Raw genomic sequence first — 21,581 nt, 5'->3', positions numbered from 1 at the left:
GGTCACAGGGGGGGTTATGGGGGTCCAGGGGGGGTTATGGGGGTCCCAGGGGGAGTTTGGGGGGTCCTCATGGTGGTTATGGGAGTCCCTGGGGGGGTGATGGGGTCACAGGGGGGGTTATGGGGGTCCCAGGGGGAGTTTGGGGGGTCCTGATGGTGGTTATGGGAGTCCCTGGGGGGGTGATGGGGTCACAGGGGGGGTTATGGGGGTCCAGGGGGGGTTATGGGGTCACAGGGGGGGTTATGGGGGTCCGGGGCGGGGTTATGGGGTCACAGGGGGGGTTTGGGGGGGCTATGGGGGTCCTGAGGGGGTTATGGGGGTCACAGGGGGGGTTTGGGGGGGCTATGGGGGTCCTGAGGGGGTTATGGGGGTCACAGGGGGGGTTTGGGGGGGCTATGGGGGTCCTGAGAGGGGCTATGGTGGTCCCTGGGGGGGTTATGGGGGTCACAGTGGGGGATATGGGGGTCCTGGGGGGGGGTTATGGGGGTCCCTGGGGGGGTTATGGGGTTCCGGGAGGGGGGGGGGGGGCTATGGAGGTCCCTGGAGGGGATATGGGGGTCCCTGAAGGGGTTATGGGGTTCCGGGGGGGGGGGGGTGGGGGGGCTATGGGGATCACGGGGGGGCTATGGGGGTCCATGGGGGGGTTATGGGGATCACAGGGGGGGTCTGGGGGGCTATGGGGGTCCCTGGGGGGTTATGGGGTCACAGGGGGGGCTATGGGGGTCCCTGGGGGGGTTTGAGGGGGCTATGGGGGTCACAGGGGGGGCTATGGGGGGTCCCGGGGGGCGCTATGGGGGAACTGTGATCCCACCCCCTAAAATCAGCACATTTGGAGGTAAAATGCACCACCTCCCCCCACAAGCGGTGAAATTTGACCTCTCAGCCCCAAAAAAGAGCATTTTGGGGCAAAAAAGGAACTTTTAGGGGTGAGACGCCAACATATTGGTCCAAAAAAGGAGCGTTTGGGAGCGGAATGCGGCCCCGTAGCTCCAAAAATGGGCAATTTTGGGGCCAACTGTGCCACATGCGCCACAAACCGGAGCATTTTGGGGTGAAAATTGACCTCTCAGCCCCCAAAAATGATAATTTTGGGGCAAAATGCCTTAAAAAAGGAACATTTCGGGGGGGAAACGCACCATCTGAGCGCAAAACCAGAGGGTTTGGGAGCGGAATGCGGCCCCGTAGCTCCAAAAATGGGCAATTTTGGGGCCAACTGTGCCACATGCGCCCCAAAACGGGGCATTTTGGGGTGAAAATTGACCTCTCAGCCCCCAAAAAAGAGCATTTTGGATAAAAAAAGGAACTTTTAGGGGGAGGCGTAACATGTTGGTCCAAAAAAGGAGTGTTTGGGAGCGGAATGCGGCCCCGTAGCTCCAAAAATGGGCAATTTTGGGGCAACTGTGTCATATGTGCCCCCAACATGGAGCATTTTGGGGTGAAAATTGACCTCTCAGCCCCAAAAATGATAATTTTGGGGCAAAATGCCTTAAAAAAGGAACATTTCGGGGGGAAACGCACCATCTGAGCGCAAAACCAGAGGGTTTGGGAGCGGAATGCGGCCCCGTAGCTCCAAAAATGGGCAATTTTGGGGCCAACTGTGTCATATGTGCCCCAACATGGAGCATTTTGGGGTGAAAATTTGATGTTTCAGCCCCCCAAAAATGATAATTTTGGGGCAAAATGCCTTAAAAAAGGAACATTTCGGGGGGAAACGCACCATCCGAGCGCAAAACCAGAGGGTTTGGGAGCGGAATGCGGCCCCGTAGCTCCAAAAATGGGCAATTTTGGGATCAACCACTCCCTCATCGCCCCCTCCCCCCCCCCGAAATTGCCCGTTTTTGGGGTAATTCACCTTGTTTCTCCTCGAAAGCCGCCCAGAGGAGGTGGATGTTGGGTTTGCGGGGGAGGTGGTAGCCGCAGGCTCGCTGGAAAACGCTCCGGGCTCCCGGAACCGTGTGATTTTCCAAATATTTGGTGTACTGGAGAAAAAAAAAATAAAGGGGGGGGGAGGGGAAGACAAAAGGGGGGGGGTGAGCGTGTCCCCTCCCCCACCCTGGGAGAGGGGAGGGGGGGGTTTGGGGGGGGGGTCACTCACGTGAAGACCCTTTTCTTGCGAATTTTCTGCCCCCTCTTAGGTGGGGGAGGGGAAAAAAAAAAGGGGGGGGGGGTTAGAATGGCGATTTTGGGAAAAAAAAAGAGGTAAAAAAAAGCGCAGTTTTCGCTGGGGGGGGGTAAAAAAAATACACTCCACACCCCCCAAAAACACCCCATTTGGGGGGGGGGGGGGGGGGAGGGGGCTGTGGACCCCCCACGGGGTAGTTGTGCTTCTTATAGGGATTTTTTGGGGGGAGTTGGGGTTTTTTTGGGGGGCGTTTGGGGGATGGGTTTTTTTGAGGGTTGTTTTGGGGGTGGTTTTTTTTTTGAGGTTTTTTTTTTGGGGGTGGGCTTTTTTTGAGGGCCTTTGGGCTTTTTTTGAGGGGCCTTTGGGCTTTTTTTGAGGGGCCTTTGGGCTTTTTTTGAGGGGCCTTTGGGCTTTTTTGAGGGGCCTTTGGGCTTTTTTTGAGGGGCCTTTGGGCTTTTTTTGAGGGGCCTTTGGGCTTTTTTTGAGGGGCCTTTGGGCTTTTTTGAGGGGCCTTTGGGCTTTTTTGAGGGGCCTTTGGGCTTTTTTAAGGGGCCTTTGGGCTTCTTTGAGGGCCTTTGGGCTTCTTTTGAGGGCCTTTGGGCTTCTTTGAGGGAGTTTGGGCTTCTTTGAGGGCCTTTGGGCTTCTTTTGAGGGGCCTTTGGGCTTCTTTTGAGGGGCCTTTGGGCTTCTTTTGAGGGGCCTTTGGGCTTCTTTTGAGGGGCCTTTGGGCTTCTTTTTGAGGGGCCTTTGGGCTTCTTTTGAGGGCCTTTGGGCTTCTTTGAGGGCCTTTGGGCTTCTTTTGAGGGCCTTTGGGCTTCTTTGAGGGGCCTTTGGGCTTCTTTGAGGGCCTTTGGGCTTCTTTGAGGGCCTTTGGGCTTCTTTGAGGGCCTTTGGGCTTCTTTGAGGGCCTTTGGGCTTCTTTGAGGGCCTTTGGGCTTTTTTGGGGGCCTTTGGGCTTTTTTGAGGGGCCTTTGGGCTTCTTTGAGGGCCTTTGGGCTTCTTTGAGGGCCTTTGGGCTTTTTTGGGGGCCTTTGGGCTTTTTTGAGGGGCCTTTGGGCTTCTTTGAGGGCCTTTGGGCTTCTTTGAGGGCCTTTGGGCTTCTTTGAGGGCCTTTGGGCTTCTTTTGAGGGCGTTTGGGCTTTTTTTGAGAGCGTTTGGGCTTTTTTTGAGAGCGTTTGGGCTTTTTTTGAGGGCGTTTGGGCTTTTTTTGAGGGCGTTTGGGCTTTTTTTGAGAGCGTTTGGGCTTTTTTTGAGGGCGTTTGGGCTTTTTTTGAGGGCGTTTGGGCTTTTTTTGAGGGCGTTTGGGCTTTTTTTGAGGGCGTTTGGGCTTTTTTTGAGGGCGTTTGGGCTTTTTTTGAGGGCGTTTGGGCTTTTTTTGAGGGCGTTTGGGCTTTTTTTGGGGAGGGAGATGGGTGTTTTTAGGTGAAGACTTTTTTTTTTGATGGGAAATGTTTGGGTTTTTTTTTTTCTGACGAGAGATGACTTTGGGGGGTCGTTATTTGTCGTTTTTATTTTTTTTCGGAGGGGATGTCTTTTGGGGAAGCGCAGGAAGAGGAGGAGGGGGGGGAGAGGTGTCGCTCGCGCTCGTGCGCGCACGTGGTGGGGGGGTCTCACCTTGATCCAAAACTCCTCGTAGAGGGCGCAGGCGATGACGCAGCGCTCGAAGAGGACGATGGTGCGCTCGTGCGAGCCGGCCGCCATCTCGTAATCCAGATAATCCCGCCAGTTCCGCAGCTGCGCCCTCTCCAGCGGTTTGACGTGGAAATAGGGACGTTTGATCTACGAGGGATTAAAAAAAAAAATAAAATAAAAATTAAAAGCAATCCCCAACGCAAAACGGAGGGGCGCCGGCGTGGAAATGGGGTTCTATCGCGATAAAAGGGGGGCGGGGGGAGGAGGAACCCAACTTCACACACCCCATCCTCGAAATTCCAACGTTTGCTGACTTCCGCCTCGTTTTGCGCGTAGATTTGTTGCCGCATGGAGATGACCAACTCCCGGATTTTCTCCTGGTCTAAATCCTCCTGGAAAAAAAAACAAACACAAAAAACAACAAAATAAGTGGGAAAGTAGTTGGGGGGGTCTCCCAAAACCCCCTCAAAAGGGGGTATTCCCTTTTTTTTTGGGGGGGGGGGGGGGGGGGGGGGGCGCTTACCTGGGTATCCGCTGCCGCCGCCGCCGCTGCTTTGCCCTCCACGCCGGGGGGAAGATCCTCTCCCGGCGGCGCTTCCGTCCCCTCCGGCTCCGGCGGTTTGGGAACGGGATCGGTGGCCAGTTTGGATTGGACCCAGAGAAGCTCCTCCGGAGACAAAATGTCTTTCGGGGGGTTGTGCAGGACGTGTTCCTTGAACCTGGAAGGGAAAAGAAAGGAGGGGAAAATAATGCCGGCGCTGCCGGGACGGGGAACACCGAGGGGTTCGGCAGTGGCGTTTTCCGCTGGGACATTTCGCCGCAGCGGCGTTTTCCCCGGGGATGTTTTATTGCCGCGGCGTTTTCCCCCGGGATATTGTGCCGCGGCGGCGTTTTCCCCCGGGATATTGTGCTGCGGCGGCGTTTTTCACCACGATATTGTGCTGCTGTGCTGTTTTCCCCGGGGACGTTTCGCGGCGGCGGCGGCGTTTTCCCCGGGGACGTTTCGCGGCGGCGGCGGCGTTTTCCCCGGGGACGTTTCGCCGCCGCGGCGTTTTCCCCCGGGACGTTTCGCCGCCGCGGCGTTTTCCCCCGGGACATTTTGCCGCCGCGGCGTTTTCCCCCGGGACATTTCGCCGCCGCGGCGTTTTCCCCCGGGACATTTCGCCGCCGCGGCGTTTTCCCCCGGGACATTTCGCCGCCGCGGCGTTTTCCCCCGGGACATTTCGCCGCCGCGGCGTTTTCCCCGGGGATATTTCGCCGCCGCGGCGTTTTCCCCGGGGATATTTCGCTGCCGCGGCGTTTTCCCCCGGGATATTTTGCCGCCGCGGCGTTTTCCGCCGGGGATATTTCGCCGCGGCGGCGTTTTCCCCGGGGATATTTCACCCCCAGGGATGTTTTTAATCCCTCAGATATTATTTCCCGTGGGATATTTTCCGCCGGAGGGGATTACATACTTCTCCCAGTGATGGTTGTAGAGCTGCGTGGGCATGGAGAGGACGCGGTCGTAGATGCCGGTGACGGCTCGAAGGTCTCCCTGTTCCCGTTCCCACTCCACGTAGAGTTCCCACAATTTATCCGAGCGGAAATCCATTCCGGCCGCCGCCACCGCCGCCTCGAAAACGCTACGGGAGAGAGAGAGGGGGGGGGAGAAGTGAAAAGCGCAGCGCCCGCAGCGGCCATCGCCCACGGCGGAGCCGTTTATGGCTTCGCTCCGCACTTACCCGCGGATTTTTTGGATGGATTCGGGAAGATTCATGTCCAGGGTGGATTGGAGGTAGGAGATGTAGTGGATCCACAAGTCCATGCTGAGGGGGATGGACTGCAGCCCCCGCTCAAAAACCTGCCGGGAAGGGGGAGGAAAAACCACAGGCAGTGTCCCCAAATGTCACCCATGGGACTGGGGGACCCCCAAAAGTTCGGGCTGCGCAGCCGCGGGGTAAAAAAAGGGGGTGAAACGCCCCAAAATGCCTCCGGAGGGGGGCGGGAAGAGCCCGAAATGGTGCGGAAACCGTATTTTGCCGGCAAAAGCGGCGTGGAAGCAGTGGGGAGATCCCCCCCCCCCCTTCAAAATGCACCGGGGACCCCCAAATCACCCCCATCTGCCCACTAAAAGGGGGGGAAAATAGGGGGGACACAGCCCAAAACAGTGCGAGGACCCCCGAAATACCCCATCGCACCGCTAAAGGGAGGAAAATAGGGGTGAGACCCCCCCAAAAACAGCGTGGGGACCCCCAAAAACGGCACAGGGACCTCCAAAACACCCCCGTTTGCCCACCAAAAGGGGGGAAACGGAGGTGAGACCCCCAAAAACAGTATGGGGACCCCCAAAACAGCCCCATCTGCCCATTAAAGGGGGGAAAAGAGGGAGGTGACACCCCAAAAGCAGTGCAGAGACCCCCAAAAATAGCACAGGGACCCCCAAAACAGCCCCTTCTGCGCACTAAAGGGAGGAAAATAGGGGCGAGACCCCCAAAAGCAGTGGAGGGACCCCCAAAAATGGCACGGGGACCCCCAAAACACCCCCATCTGCCCACCAAAGGGGGGAAAATGGGGGTGAGACCCCCAAAAATAGCACGAGGACCCCCAAAACAGCCCCTTCTGCCCACTAAAGGGGGGAAAACAGGGGGGTGACGCCCCACTAACAGTGAGGGGACCCCCGAAACACCCCCATCTGCCCACTAAAGGGAGAAAAATAGGGGTGAGACCCCTATAAACAGTGGAGGGACCCCCAAAAATGGCACAGGGACCCCCAAAACAGCCCCATCTGCCCCCCAAAGGGGGGAAAACAGTGGAGGGACCCCCAAAAATGGCGCAGGAACCCCCAAAACAGCCCCATCTGCCCATTAAAGGGGGGAAAACAGGGGGGTGACGCCCCACTAACAGTGAGGGGACCCCCAAAACACCCCCATCTGCCCACTAAAGGGAGGAAAATAGGGGCAAGACCCCTAAAAACAGTGGAGGGACCCCCAAAAATGGCCCAGGGACCCCCAAAACATCCCCGTCTGCCCACTAAAGGGAGAAAAATAGGGGCGAGACCCCCAAAAGCAGTGGAGGGACCCCCAAAAATGGCACAGGGACCCCCAAAACGGCACAAGGCCCCCCCAAAGGGGGGGAAAACGGGGGTGAGACCCCCAAACCGACGCGGGGACCCCCCGTCCCGCACCTCCTCGGTCTCCCGGCTGCAGTCGAAGCGCCGCTCCATGTCGGCGTATTTTTTCCAGTAGCCGTAGCAGTAGGGGTAGTGCGCGAAGAAGGCGTCGAAGGCTTTGCGGGCGGCGAAGAGGTGGTTCTGCGGAGGGTTTCGGGGTAAAATCAGGTGGTTTTTGTAACAGTAACAGTCGCGATTTAGTATTGGGGGTCTTCTAATAACCAGTTTATTACTTAAAGTTAATAATTACGCGCCACAAATTAACTCTGCCAGGAGGAAAACCAGCCCGGGGCAGTGCATTCCATGAGGTTTGCACCGGGGTGAGTTTTAATTAGGGTTTTAACGAGGCCGGCGGCTTGGGGTGAGATTTAACAAAGGTTTTAGCGGCGCCGGAGACTCAGGATGAGTTTTAACGAAGGTTTTAGCGGCACCGGAGACTCAGGATGAGTTTTAACGAAGGTTTTAATGGCACCGGAGACTCAGGATGAGTTTTAACGAAGGTTTTAGCGGCGCCACTGACTCCGGATGAGTTTTAACGAAGGTTTTAGCGGCGCCACTGACTCCGGATGAGTTTTAACGAAGCTTTTAACGCCGCTGCTGGTTCAGGATGAGTTTTAACGAAGGTTTTAGCGGTGCCACTGACTGCATATGAGTTTAAACGAAGGTTTTAATGGTGCCACCAACCCCGGATGAGTTTTATCAGAGGTTTTAACGGTGCCACTGACTCCGGATGAGTTTTAACGGTGCCATTGGCTCCAGATGAGTTTTAACGGTGCCATTGGCTCCAGATGAGTTTTAACGGTGCCATTGGCTCCAGATGAGTTTTAACGAAAGTTTTTAATGGCTCCACTGACTCCGGAGGAGTTTTAACGAAGGTTTTAGCGGTGCCACTGACTCTGGATGAGGTTTTAACAAAGGTTTTTGACAGCACCACTGACTCCGGATGAGTTTTTAACAAAAGTTTTAACGGTGCCACTGACCCCAAATGAGTTTTAAGAAAGGTTTTTGCGGTGCCACCAACTCCGGATGAGTTTTAACAAAGGTTTTAACGGTGCCATTGGCTCCAGATGAGTTTTAACGAAGGTTTTTAACGGCACCACTGACTCCAGAGGAGTTTTAATGAAAGTTTTTAACGGCACCACTGACTCCAGAGGAGTTTTAATGAAAGTTTTTAACGGCACCGCTGACTCCGAATGAGTTTTAACGAAGGTTTTAATGCCGCTACTGATTCAGGATGAGTTTTAACGAAGGTTTTAACGCCGCTACTGATTCAGGATGAGTTTTAACGAAGGTTTTAACGGTGCCATTGGCTCCAGATGAGTTTTAACGAAGGTTTTTAACGGCACCACTGACTCCGGATGAGTTTTAGCGAAGGTTTTACAACGCTAAAGACTCGGGGTGAGTCGTAACAAAGTTTTTAATAGGGCTGGGGGGGGGCGGGGCGAGTTTTAATTAAGATTTTAACGGGAGCCGGGGCACCTTAACGAAGATTTTAATTACCTCTTGCTCGACGTACTGCAGGAGCTCGGTCCAGGCGGTGAAGTCGTGGGGGTTGTTGCGCGCCGCCTGCCAAAACTTCTCGAATTCGAGGGGGTAAGCGAGGACGGGCTCTTCCGCGGGGGGGTCGGGGTCCCGGGGGGGCGGGGGCTCTTCGGGGGCGGCCGGAGGGGGTTCTTGGGGTTCCGGGGGGGCGGCAGCGGTGCCGTTGCAGCTCTGTGGGATCGGGGGGGGGACGGCGGCGGCGGGCTCCTCCTCGGGGGGGGCGGGGGGCGGCAGCTCTGCCATGGGGGCTGCGGGGACATAGGAACCTGATTTGGGGGTCCTGGGGGGGGGAGAGCACCCCACAGCCCTGGGGTTCCTCAGGGGGGCACCCCACAGCGTTGGTGCCCCCTCCATCGCCCCCTGGCTCTGCCCCCTCCCGTTTTGGGCCCCACTGCGGCACCCCAACCCCATCCCGCCCTATTTATCTCCGCTCTCAGCCCCACATTGTCCTGCCCCACAGCTTCCCCCCCCAAATTAATCCCCAGTGTCCCCCCCAAGTTCCCTTAGACCCACAGCCCCCCAATTAATCCCCAGTTCCCCCCCCACAACTTCCCTCAGCCCCACAACTTCCCTCAGCCCCACAGCCCCCCCTCAGCCCCACATATCTCCCCCCAATTAATCCCCAGTTCCCCCCTGAATCCCACCTGCCCCACACCTCCCTTCCCCACAGCCTCCCCCCCCAGTTAACACCCAGTTCCCCTCCCCAAGTCCCATCTGCCCCCAGATTTGCCCCTCAGCCTCCCCCCCAATAAATCCCCCATTCCCCCCTCCATGTCCTCTCAGCCCCACATCTCCCTCCCAATAAATCCCTCATTCCCCCCTCCATGTCCTCTCAGCCCCACATCTCCCTCCCCCCCCAATTAATCCCCAGTTCCCTCCCCACAAGTCCCATCTGCCCCACAGCCCCCTCTCAGCCCCACACCCCATTCCCCCACAGCCTCCCCCCAGTTCCCTCCCCACAAATCCCCTCAGCCCCACATCCCCCCCAGTTAATCCCAAATCATCCCCCCCCAAGTCCCATTTGCCCCCAGACCTACCCCACGCCCCTCTCCCCCTCAGTCTCCCCCCAATAAATCCCAATTTCTGCCGCCCCACAAGTCCCTTCAGACCCACATCCCCCCCAGTTAATCCCCAGTCATCCCCACTAAGTCCCGTTTGCCCCCAAACCTGCCCCACACCCCCCTCCCCCTCAATCTCCCCCCCCAATAAACCCCCAGTTCTGCCGCCCCACAAATCCCTTCAGCCCCACATCCCCCTCAGTCTCACCCCCAATTAATCCCCTATTCCCCCACCCTATAAATCCCTTCAGCCCCACAGGCCCCCCCCCCAATCCCCTCAGCCCCCCCCGCTTTAACTCACCTCCCCCCCCCCCCCGCAACGCTTCCCCCCGCCCCCCGCGCCCCCCAGGCCCTCTCCCTCCTCACCGGGAGGGGCTGTTCCGCCGTCCCCAACGTCCCCCAACGTCCCCTCGGCCCCACCGCGGCCCGGACTGGCCGGAGCCTCAGGCCCCTCCGCCGCCATCTCGCCGCGCCCACAGCGCATGCGCGGGGGAGGGGGGGGGAAGGACCCGGATGAAGAAACCAGAGAGGCGGCGGAAGCGCGAGGCCAGAGCGGCCATTTGAGGGGGAAGCCGGAAGCGCGCAGCGTCCCCTGCTGGGCGGGAGGTGCCACAGAGGCGCGCCGCGCAACCATAGAGAGGCGGCGGCAGGCTAGAGCGGCTTCCGGTTTCGCTTCCAAAGCCATAGAGGCGAAGCGGGAAGAGAGGGCAGAGCGGCCAGGAGGGTCTGTGACCTCCACAGAGGCTCTGAGAGGGGGAAATCAGCCCGAAAGGGGTCTCGGACAACCACAGAGACAATGGGGGAAGACAGACCAGAGCGGCCAAACGGCTCCTGAACAACCATAGAGACAAGGGGAGGGTGGGGGGGAAGACAGACCAGAGGGGCCAACCGGCCCTTGAACGACCACAGAGGAGGAACCATGGCTGGTTGAGCGGCCAACCGCCACCTTGACCAAGGGAAGAGCGCCCAGCTTTACTGCAACCTTTATTCCGCCGTATTTACAATTAAGCTATTAAAAATTTATACATTATTTACAAATTAAATAATTCCTCCGACGCCGCCCGAAAAAGGAAAGGAAAACACGGTTTTGGGGGGAGGTGGGGAGGGGGGGTGAAAGGGAGCGGTTTTTGGGGTCCAACGGCCCCAGCGTGGTCGTCCGTGTGTCTCCGTTCCCTCCCCCGTGGTGGTTTTTACCCCAAAAGGAAGGAAATTTTGAGGAAGCCACCAAAAAAAAAAAAAAACCCCAACCCCCACGTCAAACAGAACCGGCCCTAAAAATTAATTATTTTGGCTCAAAAGGGTTTCAACAAAAATAATAATAAATTAGGGTAAAAAAAAAAAAAAAAGAAAAAAAAGAAATCAACTCCCCGAAGCGGCCCCTCCACCTTCTCCCGGCGCCGCTTCGTTATTGCCGAATTCCTCGTTAACACACTCCAGTTTTGGGTAACGAGAGCCAAAAATTTAAAAGGAGGGAGAAGAAAAATGAGCCTCGTTACCGAAAATAACCATTCCCACCCCCCAAAAAAAAAAAACCAAACCCAATAAATCATCCGCCGCCAGCTCCTCACCCCACGCCGTCTTCTCGCTGCCGGTGGTTTCGGTGCAAAAAATGCCGTTTTCCGCCCCAAAACATTCCGGTTGCCGCCGTCTCCGACCGCGGTTTTGTTTTGTTTTGTTTTTCCCTGAGATATTTGGGCTCCTGGAAGCCCTTTTCGGTTCAAAGAGGCACTGAAGAGTCGCGGCGGCGCCGGAGAAACGCGGTGGAAGAGGAACTGGCGCCGATTTTCGGCAGAGGCACCGGCGGTGCCTCACCGGAGCGGCACCGGAGCCACCGCGATGGAAACGAGACCAAAATTCGACCGTTGGGAGGTTGAAGGTGACACACAAAAAAAATCCACCTCCCAGCGCCGTCGGCAAAACGAAACCAGTAAAAACCAGTTTGGGCGCGCCGTGGCACCAGTTAGGGACCGGTTGGGGTCAGGTGGAGGATTTGGGGGTTTATTGTTGCCGGAGAGACGCCGGTCGGCACCGTGGTTTGCCCGGCGTCAAGGGGGGAAAGGATATTTCGGTGCAGGAAGCGGCTTTCCCAGAGGGTGGTGGGTTAATACTGTTAACGAGCTCGTTTGCTAACGAGGGGGGAGGGAGGTGAAAGCCCGGGGAGACGCCCCAAAATCCCCGGTGCGCCGGTAAAGCGGCGGCAACTCGAAGCAGACACAGCTCGAGGCGGTTTCAACCGCGTCGCCGCTGCCGGTGACAACCCACTCTACAGCCGGGAGCACCCAGAGAAGACTTTGGGTTCAAAACAGGCGATTTTGAGCAATTTCAAGCGGCGTCGGCACTCGCTTGGTCACCGTCACCGCGATCAAACTCCCTGTCATTAATTACCGCCCCCGAAACGGGCACGGTTACCCCCAAAACACCCAACCGCCAGCTCGGAAACACGCACCGGATCCCGGCTCACTGGAGAGGTAGAGAGAATTGGGGTGAAAACGGGGAAAACCAGGGAAAAACGGGGAAAACCAGGGAAAAACGAGGCAAAACCCACGTCTGTTTGCCAGGGTGCCGCGAAAAAAAAAAAAAAAAGAGCCGGCGCTGTTTTAGGGGCACCAACGGGCGCCGCCGGAAAACGGTTTTGCTTCCGGATGGGGGTTTTGGTGGAAAATGGGAAGGAAAAAAAACCAAAAAACTAAAAAAAAAACCAAAACAAACAAACAAAAAAACTCAAAAATGGCAGAAAAAGAGGCGCCGTCCGGCTCGCGGCACCGGAGGGTCCGGAAACACCGAGGACGAGGGGTTGGCATCCGCGGCACAACCGGCAGGCGTCAGTGCGAGGCCGCCGGCGGCGACGCCAGTTTCTGTAACCGGCGGCGACGGAGCTCCGCCGTGTCGGGTTCATCCAGCGAGGACGAGCCTTCGCCGCCGGCTTCTTCCTCCTCTTCCTCCTCGGCGGCGAAACCTTCGGCGCCCGCCGGCGCGGTGGGATCTGGTAAAGGGGAAAAACCACCCAGTTTAGCATCCGGTGAAAGCGGTAAACTCAATTTTAACCGCGGGATCGGTGTTTTGCCGGAGCGTTTTGTCCCGGCGGTGTTTTAACGGGGGATTCGGCTTTTAAAGACGGCGCCGGCGCTTTCTCCGGGGTGTTTCCCACCCCACCGGGAGGTTCCTCACGCACCGGCGGTGGCGGCGGCGGCAGTCGCGGGTGCCGAGGAGCCGCCGGGCGAGCGGAGCGGCGTGGGCTCCTCGGCGGGGGTGGAAGGGGGCCGGGGTGCGGCGGGTCGGGGCGACCTAAGGGGAGAAAATTAAACAATAAATCAAAATGTGGGGCAATTTTGGCGGATTTTTTAGGCAAGGCGCGGCTTTGCCGTAACCAAATCTTGCCTGCTCCCTCAAAACACCCCCAAACCCCTTCTTTTTTTATTTATTTTTCTTTTTTTTCCGGCAACGTTACCCGATGGTGGCCAGGACCGTCAGGTATTGGTTGATCTGCACCATGGCGGCATCCAGGAGGGTGTGGATGTTCTGGAGACACTGTAACCGCGCTTCCAGATTTTGCCGATCGTGACCTTCCATGGCTCGAAGTTCTTCCTCCGTTAAACCGGCAAAGCCGGCCGGCGGCACCGGCATCGGCGGGAAGCCTGCGGTGAGAAGAGGAGTGAGGAGAGAGTCCCAGGGAAAGGGTGAACCCCCAAAATCTTTCCCGGTCTTACCGAAGAGGGGCGGCCACGGCATTCCCATCCACGGCGGCGGGAAAGGAAAAGCCGGCACCGTTCCGGCTGCCGCGGCGGCTTCCGATCCGGTGTTGGCGGCATCGCTAGCGTCACCAGACCTGGCGGCTGCGGCGATGAGAAGGATGTGAGGGCGGCCGGGGAGGAGGAGGGAGCGCCAGTTGGGCAGCGCCGAGCTCTCGGATTTTGGGAGAAAACTCACCCGAAGCGGCGCCGGAGCTCGCGGCGGCGTTTTCTGTGCCGTTGGGCGGTTGAACACCGGGAACCGGCGGGAAGGGACCAACCGGCGGCCAAAAGGGAAACATTCCCGGAGGGAAGGGGGGAAGGATTCCCTGGGGAACTGCGGAGGGAGAAGAGGGCGGTGAGAGCCCCAAACGCCCAAATTTCCTTCACCGCGGTCAGCCGGAACGCGCCAGGTCACCGGTTTGATGCCGTATAACCGGGATTAACCGTGCCGGCAGGAGTTTCCACGAGCACATGCCATCACAGGCGGAAATCCCACCGGCTCACGCTGCCACCCACGAGGATTTGACCTCCCAACCCTCTTCTCCGGCTGTTTTTTCCTCCAGCGCCGCGGTCAACGCCCCCGGCACAGCTCAACCGGCACGGCGCGGGGTAACCGGCGGTCGGCAGCACCCGTTTTACTGCGAAGGGGAGCAAAGAAGACTCACAGTTGGGGGGTTGGGGAACTTGGGGGGTTTGAGGAGGCGGTGGAGCTTGCTCCGGCGGCTCGGGAGGCGGTTGTGCCGGGAGGGAAGCTCGGAGAACGTCCATACGGCAAGTGGGACACGTCTGCTGGCGCTGGAACCACGACCGCAAGCAACTGGAGAGGAGACAGGACACCATTAAGGTCCCGGTGACGGCAAAGACCTCCCCAAAACACCCACCGCCGCCACCGCAACAGCCGAGCGGGGTGGTTGTTTGGTCACCACCTCAGCAGCAACGCCAAAAAAAGCCGGAGATGCCCAAATGGAGGGGTCGGGGAGCGCACGTCGTGCCCCCCCCACCCGTTCCTCACCCACCTGGTGTGGAAGATGTGGTTGCACGGCAAACGTTTGGCGCCCGTCACCATCTCCTCGCGGCAGATGATGCAGACGTTGTCCATGGCCTGCAGCTCTTCCGGCGTGGCATCGGGGTAGCTGCGCAGGGAGAATTAGGTGGAAAACACCGGAAAAAAACAAACCATTCCCACCATTTTGGGGCGGTTCAAAGGGGACACGGGAAGGTAGAAGGACTTCCGAGTCCTCCCCACCACCAGCCAACCCTTCCTCTTCGCCATTATCCACCAAATTTTTTTGGTTAATTTAAGGTATTTGGTAGGAGGAGCTTGAGATATCCACGACCCCGTCACCCTACAGGGTCCTTCCGACCTCTTTCCCGCGCGGCAAATGCGGCATTTTACTCAAATTTGGGGTTTTTTTTAGGTGGATCCCACCTCAAAAGCAACCAGCGAGGAGATACCAACGGTGCTCAAAGCAGCCGGGAAGGAGCGGTAACCGCCTGTCACCGCGTTACTCACAGCGTGTTCATGTTGCGGATGGCCCGGCGGGACATGATGGCGTCCGTCACCGCTTTCTTAAACTGCCTGGAAGGACACAAGGAAGCGGTGGGATCACGCCGGCGGCGTGCCGGTAGCTGTGCCGGCACCGGAAGCCGTGCCAAAGTCAACTCACCTCATCGCCAGGTACATGGGGCGGATGGCGAAGAGCGGGAAGGTGTGGACTTTGATCATGATGGTCATGAAGGCCATGTAGAGGAGGACTTTGATGAAGCCTGGGGAAAAGAAGCACATCAGGGGCTTGTTCTTGGACATCCACAGGTTGGCTGAGGTGGGATGGGACCTCCAAGGTCATCTGGTCCCATGTTCTTGGACATCCACAGGTTGGCTGAGGTGGGATGGGACCTCCAAGGTCATCTGGTCCCATGTTCTTGGACAACCACAGGTTGGCTGAGGTGGGATGGGACCTCCAAGGTCATCTGGTCCCATGTTCTTGGACATCCACAGGTTGGTTGAGGTGGGATGGGACCTCCAGGGTCATCTGGTCCCATGTTTTGGGGCATCCATGGTTTGGCTGAGGTGGGATGGGACCTCCAGGGTCATCTGGTCCCATGTTCTGGGGCATCCACAGGTTGGTTGAGGTGGGATGGGACCTCCAAGGTCATCTGGTCCCATGTTCCGGGGCATCCACAGGTTGGCTGAGGTGGGATGGGACCTCCAAGGTCATCTGGTCCCATGTTTTGGGACATCCACAGGTTGGTTAAGATGGGATGGGACCTCCAGGGTCATCTGGTCCCATGTTCCGGGGCATCCATGGTTTGGCTGAAGTGGGATGGGACCCTCCAGGGTCATCTGGTCCCATGTTCCGGGGCATCCACAGGTTGGCTGAGGTGGGATGGGACCTCCAAGGTCATCTGGTCCCATGTTCCGGGGCATCCACAGGTTGGCTGAGGTGGAATGGGACCTCCAAGGTCATCTGGTCCCATGTTCTTGGACAACCACAGGTTGGCTGAGGTGGGATGGGACCTCCAACGTCAACTGGTCCCATGTTCTGGGACATCCACAGGTTGGCTGAGGTGGGATGGGACCTCCAGGGTCATCTGGTCCCATGTTCTGGGGCATCCACAGGTTGGTTGAGGTGGGATGGGACCTCCAAGGTCATCTGGTCCCATGTTCCGGGGCATCCACAGGTTGGCTGAGGTGGGATGGGACCTCCAAGGTCATCTGGTCCCATGTTCTTGGACAACCACAGGTTGGCTGAGGTGGGATGGGACCTCCAACGTCAACTGGTCCCATGTTCTGGGACATCCACAGGTTGGCTGAGGTGGGATGGGACCTCCAACGTCAACTGGTCCCATGTTCTTGGACAACCACAGGTTGGCTGAGGTGGGATGGGACCTTCAGGGTCATCTGGTCCAACCATGTGGTCAAGTAGAGCACCAGGAGCCATGACCCAACAAGTTTTGAGTATCTCCAAGGATGGAGATGCCATCACCTCTCTGAGCAACCAGTCCCTTCGTCACCTTAGTAGCCCTTCATTGGGACATTCTCCAGTATGTCCCAGTTTCTCTTGGACTGGAGAGCTCAGAAGTGGACTCGGGTCTCCGGGTGTGGCCTCACCGCCCCTTAATCACCTCCCTCAACCTGCTGGTTGTCCCAGGACACGGTTGGCCTTCGTTGTTGGCTTGTGCTCAACCTGATGTCCACCAGAACCCCCGTATGAACCATTGCCCAGCACATATTGGTGCCGGGGGTTGTTGGGACTTGGCCCATCCCTTCGTCAAACCTTGTAAGGTTCTTCTTGAACCGTTTCTCCAGCCGGAAAAGGTCCCTCCGGATGGTGACATAACCCTGTGGTGCATCAGCCAACCCCTCCTGGCTTGGTGTCACCGGCAAAGGTCATCCAGATCATTGCCAATGATGGATCAGACCTTCAGGTGCTGCTGAGCACCACCTAAACTTCATGTCTTCGTTGACTGAGGGCTAATTGAGCTTCATAACAACGTATCAAGCCTTATCGGGCCACGCCCAGATGAGAAAACCCCACCCCCACCCCCCAAAATTGAGTGGGACGAGAAGAAAAAGAAGGGTCAAAAGAGGACAACGTACCCGTGAAGAGCTCCGTGTACAGCATGTAGACGGCTTTGCTGTCCCACGGGTTCTCGTTCTGCAAGTCGATGGAGTGCAGAACGTATTTGATGAAGATGGTGAGCACCATGGTCATGAGGATGGCGTACTGCGAGGAGGAAGAGCGCGGTGGGGCGTGAGGACCCGGCCCGGGAACCGATTGTCCGTCCCGAAGACGGACGCGGAGGTTTTGTCCGTCCCGAAGGAGGAGCCACGTCCTACCTCAAAGCCGAAGACGAGCTGGACGGAGGCTCCTCGCGTGAGGATGCTGTGGTACGCGTGGTTAACGAAGAGGAAATCCAGAATTCCCAGGAGGAACATCAGGGCTGCAGCGGTGGGGGAGGGGAGAAATCAGGATGAGGAGATAACGAGGAAAGGAGATAACGAACCTCGAGGTGGGGAAGAGACCTCCAAAAACTCAAGCTCCAAGAGTCGCGCCCCAAAAAGCTCGAGGAGCATCGATCCCAGGGAAAGGCTAAACGGCTCTGCGCTAACGAAGGGTGGAATTAACGCATCCCGGTAACGAGGCTGTCTCGTTTGAAGCCCCCTCCGCTTCAAGCTTGTGTCCTCACGTCCCACCAAAACCCCTCCAACTCCTTCAAAAGCTGATTTTTACATCCTTAAATCCCCTTTTCTAAAGCAGAAATATATTTTGCCGTGGATCCGGCGTCTTATTTTTCCCACCCGGCAAAACCAAAGCTCGTTAAACCCCCAACAACCCCATCCCGCTCCCTCCGTAGCCCCGTTAATGCACCCTCGTTAACGAGGCCGCCCCGATAAGGTTTATCGAGCGCCGATGGCGGCGCGCTCGGCTGCAGCAGGTTCTTCCCCGGTCGTATGCAAACGCGTTGCCGAAATTATCTTTCCTGACCAGCTGCCGGCAACGCGCCAAACGGCAAAAAGCACCCGCGGCCGGGCAGGATGCGGCCCGGGGTGGAGAAAAACAAACCACTCACAGACGATACGGAAGTGGAAGAGCCACGAGATGTTGGGGCTCCTTTCCATCTGCAAAAGAAATGGAGGAAAGATTGAGGTTTGCCCCAAAAAAAGGCTTTTTTACGGCCGTTTTATCGCCCACCCGGCACTCACAAAGTCCACCCGGTCTTCGGCCAACCAGTGGAAGCACTTGAGGAAGAGGAGGAGGGTGAAAAGGGCGACGAAACGGGGGCTGAAGTCGTCCCTGAAGACGGTGAAGGCCAAGCAGGTCTCCGTCACGGCGTACCACGACCGCTCCAGGAGGTGCTGAGGGAGAGGGAGAGGCGGTGAGGAGGCGCGGGGGGGCTTCCCTCAGCCTTTGCCCCCCGTTTTTGAACCCAAAATGGTACTAAAAGTCTCTCGGGGTTGAAGATCCGCCCCCAAAAACAGCACCCTGAGGCTCTCGGGGTTCAAACCCCCCCCCCCAAACGGCACCGAAGGGTTCTCAGCATTCAAAATCGCCCCCCAAAACGGAGCCAAAAGACTCTCGTGGTTCAAAATCCCCCCCCCAAAAACGGTGCCAAAGAGCCCTCGACACTCAAAATGCCACTTCAAAATTGGTGCCGAAAGCCTCTCGGGGTTCAAAATTCCCCCCAAAATGGTGCCAAAAGCCTCTCGGGGTTCAAAATCTCCCCAAAAGCGGTGCCTATGGCTTCTCAGTGTTCAAAATTCCTCTCAAATGGCACCAAAGGTCTCTCGGGGTTCAAAACTCCCCCCAAAACAGCATCAAAGACCACTCAACGTGCAAAATTCCCCCCCCAAAACGACACCAAAAGCCTCTCGGGGTTCAAAAGCCCCCCAAAAGCGGTGCCCAAAGCCTCTCAGGGTTCAAAAGCCCCCCAAAAGCGGTGCCCAAAGCCTCTCAGGGTTCAAAAGCCCCCCAAAAGCGGTGCCCAAAGCCTCTCAGGGTTCAAAAGCCCCCCAAAAGCGGTGCCCAAAGCCTCTCAGGGTTCAAGATGCCCCCCAAAATGGTACCAAAGGCCTCTGGGGGCTCAAAATTTCCCCCAAATGGCACCAAAGGCCTCTCAAGGTTCGAGATTTCCCCCAAAAATGGCACCAAAGAGCTCTCAGGGTTCACAATTCCCCCCCCAAATGGTGCCTAAGGCCTCTTGGGGTTCAAAATCACCCCCCAGTGGTCCCAAAAGTTTCTCAGGCTTCAAAATCCACCCCCCCCCCCCCCGCAAAAACAGAGCCAAAAGACTCTTTGGGTTCAAAATCTCCCCCCAAAAATGGGTCCCAAAGCTTCTCAGGGTTCAAATCGCCCCCAAAATAGCACTAAAGGCCTCTCAGGTTCTAATATCTCCCCCCAAAATGGCACCAAAAGCCTGTCAAAAGTTCAAAATTCCCCCCAAACCCCTCAGTGGCTGCACATCCCGGTGGGTTTTAACCCCCCCCCCCCCCAGCAGCATCGTTGCCGCCTCCAGCGCCGGCAACAGATCCGCCCGTCCCCAGCGCCGAATTTAAACTCTTTCCCCCCCCCCTTCACCGTCGCTCACCTCCATCTCCGCTGCCCGCAGCTGCCCGAAAAACACCTTGCCCATAAATTTCCCCAGGAGAAAAACCAACACGAAGGCCTGGATGTAGAGAACCTGCGGAAGGAGGGGTTAAAAAGGGAGGGGAAGAAACCGCGGCGCAGCCAAAACTCGTTTCGAGTGACAAACGGACGCGGAGGAGAATTTGACGCCGCAAATTTGGGTCCCAGGGGACAGAGGAGACAGCGATGGGATTCCGGCTCGGCCCCAATCCTGGTTTTGAGCTCCTGTGTGGGGAGGGGGAGGCAGCAGCGGCCGTCTTCCCACCCTCCTCTTGCGCCGCTCGGCGCCGCAGCGGCTCTCGGCGCAGCCACTCGCTCTCCCCCAGGGGGTTCCACGGCTTTTTCGGCGCGTGCCGTTAAACGGAAAACGAGCCGTTTCGGTCGCCAAAAGCAGAAGTGAGGCGCGAGGAGAGCTCCCACCCCCGCCCCGTGCCGCACCATGAAGCCGCGAGGCTCGTTTTCCACCCCCCGCCCCGGCCCCGCAGATTAATTACCCGCCGTTAATTAATTAAGCGGGTACTTACGGCCATGCTGGGGCTGGATTTGGTAAGATAAACCACGGTGGGATAGAATTGGTGCTTCAGGTAATAGGCGTGAGCCACCACCGCCGTCGTCAGCGCCAGGCTCCCCGCCATCACCACCGCCGTGCAGAGCATCTCCCCGGCTCGGCCTGCCGGGTTAAAAACCAACAATTTGAGCCAAAAAAAGGGGTATTTCCGCTAAAAAACCAACCCCGATTTAGTGTGAAATTGAGCGTTAATTAGCAGCGCTCACATCTTCAAGCCACGGTCAAACTCCTTTTTGGGGCGATTTCTGAGCCCAAAAGGAAAACGAGGCGCTAAAACTAACGATGTCACCAGAAAATGGGTATTTTTTTAACCCGTTAACGACCGCTGCACGTAATCAAAAACGCACAGCTTCAAACAGAGCTTTTCTGCCCCAAAAACACTCCTAGCACTGCCTAGGAGTGTCCTACATACTCGGCGACACCGCCTGCCGCAGCCCCACGTCCCTTCTCCCCTGTCCCCGAGTGTCACCTCCTTGTCCCCAACTCTTCCCCCCCCCCCAGATGTCACCTCCCTCTCCCTGTCCCCATCTCTCACCACCCCCTTGTCCCCCACGTGGTGGGGACCAGCCCCCCCCCCCCCCCCAGGTCACAGCACCTCTCTGTGACCCCCTCTCAGGTGACAATCGGTCCACACCTCCTCTAGCTGCCCCCCGACACTCCCTCTGCCCCACTTGGTGCCCTCACATCCCTCCTCACATCCTCTGTCCCTTCCCCATCACCACAGACCCCACGCTCTGCCCCACTGCAGGCCCCAACTCCCCATGTCCCCCCCCACCCACCCAGCCCCCCCAAATGTCCCCAACATCCCCACCTCTGTGTCCCAGACCTCCAGGTGCCCCCCATGTCCCCTGTTCCCCTCTCAAGTCACTTTTGTCCCCCCACCCCAGTCCCCAAGTGCCCCCCAAGCCCCCCCCATATCCCTATGTGTCCCTCCCAAGCCCTACAGGTGTCCCCCCAGCACTCCAACTGCCCTTTCCCACGTCCGTGTGTCCTCCCAAGCCCTTCAGCTGCCCCCCCATGTCCCTATCTGTCTCCCCAAGCCCTACAGGTGCCCCCCCATGTCCCTATGTGTCCCCCCCCAGCCCTCCAGGTGTCCCCAGCCCTCCAACTGCCCCCCCATGTCCCTATATGTCCCCCTAGCCCTCCAACTGCTCCCTTATGCCCCTGTCGTCCACCCAGCCCTCCAGCTGCCCCCCCATGCCCCTGTTCCCCCCCCCAGCCATCCAACTGTCCCCCCCATGTCCCTGTGTCCCCCCCCAGCCCTCCAACTGCCCCATGTCCCTGTGTCTGCCCCCAGCCCTCCAACTGCCCCCTGTTTCCTTGTGTCCACCCCCCGGCTGCCCTCCTTTGCCCCTGTGTGTCCCCCCCAGCCCTCCAACTGCCCCCCCAGCCCTCCAACTGCCCCCCATGCCCCTATGTGCCCTCCCTCATCCCCGTTCCCCTCCCCACCCCCCCAGCCGCCCTCCCCCCCCATCCACGCCCCCCACTCCACCAGAGGCCCAACATGTCACCGGTCCCCCCACGTCCCCCTGGACCCCTCCTCTCGCTCCGACTCCTCCCTGCGTCGCCTCCCCCCCCCGCTCCCTCAGGCCCCGGTGTCGTCGTCACCGCCCCCCCCACACTCACTCGGATCGAGCCCCGCCGCCGCCGCT

At 58.1% G+C, this 21,581-nt stretch overlaps 2 protein-coding genes across 3 annotated transcripts in view; both read right to left on the bottom strand.

Moving 5' to 3' along the window:
- PRPF39 (pre-mRNA processing factor 39) overlaps positions 1-9,981 on the bottom strand; it is a gene marked incomplete at its 3' end in the record, with an annotated part of 13,059 nt that extends 3,078 nt beyond the window's left edge. Inside the window, exons 1-10 of the mRNA XM_082496919.1 lie at positions 9,869-9,981; positions 8,403-8,692; positions 6,918-7,043; positions 5,476-5,594; positions 5,209-5,376; positions 4,278-4,473; positions 4,039-4,146; positions 3,737-3,901; positions 2,096-2,130; positions 1,833-1,979 (exon numbers count right to left, since the gene is read on the bottom strand). Of these exons, the coding sequence (XP_082353045.1) occupies positions 1,833-1,979; positions 2,096-2,130; positions 3,737-3,901; positions 4,039-4,146; positions 4,278-4,473; positions 5,209-5,376; positions 5,476-5,594; positions 6,918-7,043; positions 8,403-8,692; positions 9,869-9,965 (1,451 nt within the window). The 5' untranslated portion in view covers positions 9,966-9,981. The remainder of the gene's footprint in view (positions 1-1,832; positions 1,980-2,095; positions 2,131-3,736; positions 3,902-4,038; positions 4,147-4,277; positions 4,474-5,208; positions 5,377-5,475; positions 5,595-6,917; positions 7,044-8,402; positions 8,693-9,868) is intronic.
- A 486-nt stretch (positions 9,982-10,467) lies between these two features.
- On the bottom strand, positions 10,468-21,581 carry SYVN1 (synoviolin 1). 2 transcript variants are annotated; one of them, XM_082496914.1, is made up of 16 exons: positions 21,556-21,581; positions 19,886-20,031; positions 19,324-19,416; positions 17,942-18,094; positions 17,809-17,857; positions 17,075-17,178; positions 16,835-16,961; positions 14,901-15,000; positions 14,747-14,812; positions 14,250-14,366; positions 13,899-14,050; positions 13,430-13,567; positions 13,210-13,335; positions 12,951-13,137; positions 12,675-12,787; positions 10,468-12,485 (listed from the first exon to the last, which is right to left on the bottom strand). In XM_082496914.1, exons 2-16 carry the CDS (start codon positions 20,015-20,017, stop codon positions 12,325-12,327), a joined length of 1,818 nt encoding a protein of 605 aa, XP_082353040.1. In that variant the 5' UTR covers positions 20,018-20,031; positions 21,556-21,581; the 3' UTR covers positions 10,468-12,324. The 2 variants fall into 2 exon arrangements, with proteins under 2 accessions (XP_082353040.1, XP_082353039.1); XM_082496913.1 differs by having other exon boundaries at positions 12,951-13,335.

Source organism: Vanellus vanellus, assembly GCF_965231255.1.
Source record: "Vanellus vanellus genome assembly, chromosome: 33".
Lineage (NCBI taxonomy): Eukaryota > Metazoa > Chordata > Aves > Charadriiformes > Charadriidae > Vanellus > Vanellus vanellus.
Note: the sequence above shows the minus strand (reverse complement) of the source record. Positions and strands in the feature narration are given on the sequence as shown.